Raw genomic sequence first — 8,045 nt, forward strand, 5'->3', positions numbered from 1 at the left:
TTCTTAAAAAGAATTCCATCTTTCCACGCCATCTAGGAAAGTCTTTGCCATCGAATATTAAAAATTAGATTAGGCGAGAGATGGAACACCATTTAATGTTGATGTAGTAGCCATAGAGACAACTATCTTCAAATTGTTAGAACAAGAATGATAATAATAAAGAAATCCAAAATAAACTTGCTTGGCTTAGAGGCACGTTAAGACGTTTCTTGAAGATAGTTGAGTCTCTCCCACGAGCAAACGGAAGAATAAATAACAACTCTATCTTCGGGATTCAACTAAGCCACAACAAAAGTAGCATTCAAGAAAGTTGTTTTTCTATTCTTGAATTGGGTGATTTCACCTTTTGATCAATGTCTCTCTAAAGTTTTAAGAGGAAAATTGTTTTCTTCAAGTGCTTGCCTTTTCCAAAAAGAATGAAACACTATTTATAGGATAAAAATTACATAACATAAAAGTTTTTCATTAAATAGGACTTAAAATAGGTTCATGAATTTTTCTTAAAATACATGCAACTTTCATGTAACTTTCAAGAACCTAAAACGTAAATACTAAATGAAGAATGTATCTTCAAATTCACATTCATTTAGTTTGAAAAACTTTTTGTCATATGAAATGTTTCAAAATTAATTAAAACATTAACTTAACATGTCCTATGTGTGATATATATATATATATATATATATATATATATATCGTATTTCGAACATTGAAAAGTCAAAATCCTTTAGCTTTGCTTTCCCGTATTACCAATGTTGATTACTTTTTCATATGTATTTAACAAGAAGGAAATACATCCATAATAACCCTAAAGATAGCCGCAAATGGTAAATATGAAAAAGTAGCTATAATTGGTTAGAATCTTTCAAAATATGGTGATTTTTGTAAGTTTCTCTGGGAAATTGACATGGCATAACTAACTCTAGTACATATATATTTAGATTTAGTAGCTATAGTTTAGATTAATTACATTCTATAGCTAAGAGTAATATGTTAAATACAATTAATAGTTATATATATATATATATATGTTTAAAGTAAAATGCTTTATTATTACTGCCATCATCACTACCAACCCAACCACTACACCACTACCCTCCCATCTCTCTCTCTCTCTCTTTTGCGTTCGGTGAGAGTTCCCGACTCCCGAATCGGGCGACCATGCCCACGACGACTCAAACCATGAACACCACTACTGTACAACCACCACGAACTCCACACCACCGCCACTGCCAGCCCCTTCCCTTTTTCCCTTTCTTCTCCGGCATCTTCTTCTTAGATCTGAGTATTTGTCATCTTCTCCGGCATCTTCTCCATTTTGCTATTCATCGTTGACACTATGGTGCTCGTCCTTTTGTTATTTTCTTTCTCGGTCATCGGACTTTTCCAGATCTGACCGGAAGTGTATTTACCAGATCTGACGGAAAATACACTGTATTTTCCAGATCTGATCGAAAAATACACAGGTCTGACATGAAGTGTATTTTGTAGATCTCGTCAAAATATACCTAATCGCATTTTCCATATTTGACCGGAAAATACACTATATTTGTTGTATACATACAGTGTATACAATGTTTTTCGCCTATATTTTGAAGAAGATCTTTTTATATACAAATGAATACAATGAATTTAAAGTGTATACAAATGAATACAGTGAATTTTATTTCTTGTATTAAGTATTTGAGTGTATTCGTTAATTTTTTTAGTACAAAATTCAGTGTTTGGGGGTGTATTTTGAAGGATATATTTTTGTATACAAGCTGATTTTAAATATAATAAAAGTTTGATACAGGTGTAAAAGTAGCTACAAATGAATATAGTTGAGTTGAATACATTTGACTTGAATACAACTTAGTTGAATACATCCGACTTGAATACAACGAATTTCGAATACACAATCCGAATTTAATACAATCTACCATTGTAGCGCGTGAATACAATCTACGTAGCTATGAAGTGTAGTTAGCTAAAGTATAGCTATGCCTAAAAAACCCCCTCAAAAAATATAGTCATTTATGTAAGTTCCCCAATAAAATTCTACACTTACGCTTGAAAGTTACCGTTAAGGGTGTGGGGGATAGATCCCTCCATTCTTAATTAGATGTCTCGGGTTTGAGACATGATTCGAGAAATCCTTGATAGGGAGTGAATTTCCTTTATATGGACCTTAGGACGTGGATTTAGATTTTCGGGCCAGTGGAAATCGAACACCAGATGAGTATACCTTGATGATTTTCTAATCTAGCAGAATAGAGTGAGAAAAGATGAAATACAATGCATTAAAAACAAAGACAAACTGGGATACCTACTCTTAATTAATTGGCAAAGTGAGTCCCTTCATCCTAAACTAAAGAATTCAAAATCAATCAATTCTCTGAAGTAATCTACAATCAATTAGTTAACAAATGCACCGCTCTATCACCGAGTTGCCGAGGAATAACAACAAATTCAATCTCACAGAGTTTAATTCCCATTTTCAACCCACGACCAATATGTGAGGTCAATGTTCAAAAGAAAAAAAAAAAAAAGATTCAGAGTTACACCTAGCACCATTTTTCCAGAACAGAAAAGGAGAAAAAAACAGTAATAAGAAAAGGAAAGAAATCTTTGTAAAGGCAGCGTACTAGAAAAATCCGAAAAACACCTAATTAATACTCCCATTACCGAATACATTGGCAAGAGTCGGTATTGACCATTGACGATTTGAAATATTTCAAAGAAATCTTAGTAAAGGAGCACAACGAAGAATTTATTTTACTCTTAAACAATGCATAGGGAAAGAATCAAATGAATACAAATACACTTAACAATCATACAAGTAGTAGGCTAGCTTAGGAAAAATCAATTTATAGATCCACAAACAGTTCTTATGATCCCATTTTGACCAGTTAGGGGACTGATATCTCCCATTCTAATCATGGCAGCCGCGAAATCAGAGGCAAATGCTCGAGGACTATTGCTATATTCCAAAACAATATTATCAGTGGATCCACCACTCAAGAGGACTTGATCCGATTGAAGAAGACCTTTTCTTTGCCTCAAGTTCTTGAAGTAGTTGTTATCTAATTGATTGGGTGTAACCAAATCAAGTGGAGCTAAGTTTCCATTTTGGTCTTCTTGAGGACACCTACGTCTTCTAGTGCTAGCAAATCCAGCATCGATGTCTGTTCCATTACTATAAATCCTATCACGGAAAAGGAAGCATTGCGCTTGACCTATTGAATGTGCTCCTAGAATAAATAAAATTTAAACCGTTAGAAACTTCTTATCTATACAAGTATATGATTGATAAAATTCTATATATGTTCATGAATTATTCTGATAAGTTTTTACCTGATAAAGCAACCATGTCCCTTGTACTAAGACCCTTGTTGGCAAAGCCAGAAATAAGCCTATCAAGAGGATCAAAAGGACCAGGAAGATCAGTTTCTGCAAGAGTATGACTTGCAGTGGTTGAATCTCTTCTTCCGAGTTTCACTGCCCATGATGGACCTCCAACCTGATTGTTTTTAACATAGGTTAGTATTAGGCAACACCTTCTTTATAGCATAATCTTTTTCCCTTATAGTGTGAAGTAAAATTCTAACTACAAGCACTTACTAGAGTGGATGCATCCCTAGCAGCAACTGCAAGTATATCTGCGCATGATACAATTCCTGGACATGTTTTCTCAAGCTCCCTTTTTGCATCTTCTATAATACCATAGCCTCTAGCTGACCCAAGATTTGGCAATGCCGTTTTCTCACTGACAATCGTAGGGGTCTCATCAAGTAAGATAGAAGCATCACAACCCTATAAAGTTAAAGCCGCAGATTATAATTAGTGTATATGTCATCAAAACCAATAATTTCAACTTGAAGTATACAGAAACATAAATAGTAATGTGTATCTAACAAACCTGAACAAAGCAATCATGAAAATGAAGGCGAATAAGGGATGCAGCCATGCGACGTTCTCGTGAAACAGCTTGTCTAACACTTGTACGAATCATGGTTAGAGCATTAGGACAAGTGCGATCATAGAATGTGGAAGAAAGTTGCGCATGGCATTGCATGCTAGAAAGCAGCAGAAGTGAAAATATAGCAGCAATGGCTGCAAATGAGTTGGCTGAAATACTCATCTTGAACATGCAACTATATGGTGATATTAAGTGAACAAACTAAGAATCTTAGGTGCTTATTAGCTTTGGTAAATGGAAGATGTAAAGGTGATAGAATTGGGAATGTGCCAATGAAATATATATATAGGCACAAAAACACGTTATTCTTAAAGCTCTTTTTAGTCACTATTGGCTGCCTATTGCATTTGCTATCCGCGTTATTGCAACTAGCTTTTGTTTTGCTATAGTTTGACTTATTCTCTGGCAGTCTATATTTGAGAGGCTCTCTATTTATTGAGTTACTCAAAATTTTAGTATTGCCATTGATCCAAAGATTGTGTTAGGTGAAACCGCTCCACAAAATTGTAATCACGGGTTTGATTTTGGCTCAAATTCTATATTTGTGTTACAAAATTAATTTAACATGTATAAATAATCTATCCAAAAAACACAGTAAGCAAAAAGAATTGTGGTCCGAAATCAATACACTAAAAATTCTAGCTCTGGCTCTACCTCTTACGGTGTGACAACTAGTTACTTATTCCTAGGTTGTCACGCAAGAAAGTGTTAGCTACTTTTGTGTACGGTGAAAACCGGATATAGCGTAAACCGGTGAAGTGATGACCGGATGGGAGAAGTGAGGAACGCGCGATGACATTCGGGGCGAACCGGAGTAGCGCTGTACCGGAGCGAGCCGAGGAGGGCCGCTTATACCGGGCGGGCAAGGGCGTCTTTCGGTCCCGTGTGGCCGTTGGGCCGGTGTAATCGTTGGCCGGGTGGTCGTTGGTCGACCATAGCCGTTGCATGTGGCCGCGCGTCGATGGTGTCTGTCACGGTCGACGCCAACCATGCGTGTGTCGAGACGGCGCGCGTCGGTCAAATCCCACCAAATCCGTTCGTAGCCGTCCTTGTTATTATTATTTTTATTCGTTTCACATTGTGTGTAAACCCATGGAGGCCGCACTATAAATAGGGGACACCCCCTCCTTTGAGGGGGTTGGCTCCTTTACATTTCAAGAACATTTGTAAGAAAAGAATCTCGTATACTTGCTCTCCTTTCATTTACTCGGCAAGGCCGTTTTCCTTTCAAGGATTATTGCTAATCGTATAATACGGTGCTCATAAAGATCTACATCTTTGGCCGCTCCATTGGAGAGCCTCTAATCTCTATTTCCTTTAACTTACATACGTCGAAGAACAAAGCACGTATCCTATACCCACTTACAAATTCAATTGATTACCCAATTTCGGGGTAAACGGGTTTGGCGCCCACCGTGGGGCTAGGATAATAGTTCTTAGTCTTGATTCTTATCAAACTCATTTAAACCGTGACCCCTCGTTCGCCTGCGTCCAAAAAACGAATCTATGGGCGACGTCGGGCAATCCGGTCACGTTAACAACACCAAAATTGTGGCGAAAAATGAGGGCGACAGCACCGGGGCTGTTAACCACTGCCGACCCGAACCCCCGTTGACTCGAGGGAGGGGCTCGACCGGCAAAACACCGTGGATCGGGAGAATGCGCCGCCCTTCCGCCACGGATCCCTAAGAACTCATAACTCGATTCTGTTGTCTCGGACCCAAGGCCGGAAGGAACCGAGTCACCGAATGACGGCATTAATTTGCGTCCGATTTTCGAAATGTTGCGGGAACAAAGAACGACAATTGCCGAGGAGCAAGGAATGGCGATTGCCGGTTCTGAGGCGGACGAGGGGAAGTTGGGCGGAAAAGGCAAAGGGTATAGTGGAAAGCGGAAGAAACGAACGGCGGGTGGTCGAGAGCGACGGTTCAGGGCCGGTTCTTCCACCGAGGTCCTAAAAATGCTTGAGACTTTGGCAAAACGGGTGGATTCGACCGAGAAGAAGGTTGAGACGTATAACTCTCGGGTGGATCGAATCTGGGGACTCCGCTCCTGAAGGGGCCGAATTCGAAAAGATACATCCAAAGGCCTTTTCCACCGAGTGCAGCCCCGAAACTGATCCCGAAAAGGTTCAGAATGCCCGACATCCAGAAATACGACGGCACAACCGACCCGCACGAGCACGTGACCTCATATGCTCGCGCCCATAAGGGGCAATGATATGGAAGAAGACGAAATTGAATCGATGCTGAAAAAGTTTGGGAAACTCGTCAAAGGGAGCGTTGACATGGTACGACCATTTACCCGAACACTCGATCACTTCGTTCGAAATCTTGCCGACGCCTTCGTGAAGGCGCACGCCGGGCCATCAAGTGCGAGCCGTAGGCGGCATCTTCCGGATTACACAAAGGGACGATGAGTTACTGAGGGAGTTTGTCTCCCGGTTCCAGAGGGAACGGATGGAATTACCCCCGGTGCCAGAAGAATGGGCCGCACAGGCTTTCACGAAAGGGCTCAATATGCTAAGTTCGGTTGCCTCGGCCAAATTGAAGGAAAACTTGCTAGAATACGAGGCCGTAACATGGGCCGATGTCCACAATCGATATGAATCGAAGATTCGGGTAGAGAGATGACCGGCTCGAGCTCTCTCCGGTAAGTCAAAGATGAACGGAAGCTTCGAGAAACCGAGAAAGGTCACGAAGCAAAATCCGAATCGGCTAAAGAAAGGTTTCGGCCATACTCGCACCGGAGCGATCAAATTTCAAAACGGAAAAATCAAGGGAGGCCGGCCACCCCTCCGGTCGAAATAGCAGAATGGACACGCGCCCCGCCGGGAATAGCCGGGGCCCTCGTTCGGGAGCGAAACCGGAGTTCGACCGGCAATAAAGGTCCTCAGGATTTCGGAATACAACTTCAACGTCGGTACCTCGGATCTTGTCTCGGCCGTCGGTCGTGTTTCGGATGTTCGGTGGCCAAAGCCGTTAGACAGATCCGGGACAACGGGACCGAGCATGGTTTGTGAATATCACGGAACCCACGGTCACAAAGTGAGGATTGCCGCCAATTGAGAGAAGAGGTGGCCCGGTTGTTGAAAAACGGCCACCTCCGAGATTTATTGAGTGAACGAGCTAAAAGCCATTACAAGGAAAGAGAAGTTCATCGAAGGATCGAACCGGTCGAACACCAGCAGGTGATCAACATGATAGTCGGGGGGAGTGACACCCCTAGATGCCGAATGAAACGGACTAAGATTTCCATCGTTCGGGAAAAGCGAACCGAGACCATTTATCCGGAGCTTCCATCTCCTTCGACGACGGACGAAGAGGCGTCGTTCAACCACAATGACGCGTTGGTAATTTTACGTACTTATCTTTAAAACTATGGTTAAACGTATCTTGATTGATCCGGGTAGCTCGGCCAACATAATTCGATGGAGAGTGATCGAACGATTAGAGGCCTTTCTCGATCGAATCGTCCGGCAACCCGGATACTCGAGCGGGTTCAACATGGCGAGCGAAACCACAAAAGGGGAGATCTCACTGCCCGTGAGCATCGAGGCCACCATTCAACAAACCCTGTTCTACGTGATCGAAGGGGACATGAAGTACAATGCATTATTGGGCAGACCTTGGATACATAGCATGAGGGCGGTGCCTTCAACATTGCATCAAATGTTGAAATTCCCCGCACCTTGGGAGAGTGAAAACCGTCCGCGTGAGCAACCCGCGAAAAGGAGATGTTCGACGTAGAAGAATCGGCACCCGGCCGAGGCCGTCCGGGGAAGGAGGGTTCGACGGACGCTGGTAGCAATCAAAGAATATCGGGGAGGACCGGAGTGCACACACACACACACACAGACTTCGGGATGCCGATCTTTTGTCACACCGGATGACTCGGACGCAACCAAGTCGACCATAGAAGAGCCGGGAGCGAATCATCTCGTTTCGAGTTCCTACCCGGAGGAAGGTATACTGGGCACGGGGGCTTACCCGAGCTCGAGCACAAGTTAATTGAATTTCTTCGAGCTAACGCCGGTTGCTTTGCATGGTCACATATAGACATGACAGGTATATCACCGAAGTAG

At 42.0% G+C, this 8,045-nt stretch overlaps 1 protein-coding gene across 1 annotated transcript; it reads right to left on the reverse strand.

Annotated features, from left to right (window-relative positions):
* Window positions 1-2,735: 2,735 nt before the first annotated feature.
* Window positions 2,736-4,220, reverse strand: LOC132060984 (lignin-forming anionic peroxidase-like). Its single transcript, XM_059453875.1, has 4 exons — window positions 3,902-4,220; window positions 3,604-3,795; window positions 3,337-3,502; window positions 2,736-3,233 (listed from the first exon to the last, which is right to left on the reverse strand). Exons 1-4 carry the CDS (start codon window positions 4,130-4,132, stop codon window positions 2,845-2,847), a joined length of 978 nt encoding a protein of 325 aa, XP_059309858.1. The 5' UTR covers window positions 4,133-4,220; the 3' UTR covers window positions 2,736-2,844.
* Between the last annotated feature and the right edge of the window lie 3,825 nt (window positions 4,221-8,045).

The sequence above is a fragment of the Lycium ferocissimum genome, chromosome 6 (assembly GCF_029784015.1).
Source record: "Lycium ferocissimum isolate CSIRO_LF1 chromosome 6, AGI_CSIRO_Lferr_CH_V1, whole genome shotgun sequence".
NCBI lineage: Eukaryota > Viridiplantae > Streptophyta > Magnoliopsida > Solanales > Solanaceae > Lycium > Lycium ferocissimum.

Excerpts from the sequence above, each read along its gene's own strand:
- LOC132060984 (XM_059453875.1), bottom strand. The coding sequence starts at position 4,132 with ATGTTCAAGATGAGTATTTCAGCCAACTCATTTGCAGCCATTGCTGCT. Across the intron at positions 3,796-3,901 it reads TTCATGATTGCTTTGTTCAG|GGTTGTGATGCTTCTATCTT; the intron begins GTTTGTTAGATA and ends TTAACTTTATAG. Across the intron at positions 3,234-3,336 it reads GGACATGGTTGCTTTATCAG|GAGCACATTCAATAGGTCAA; the intron begins GTAAAAACTTAT and ends TATTTATTCTAG.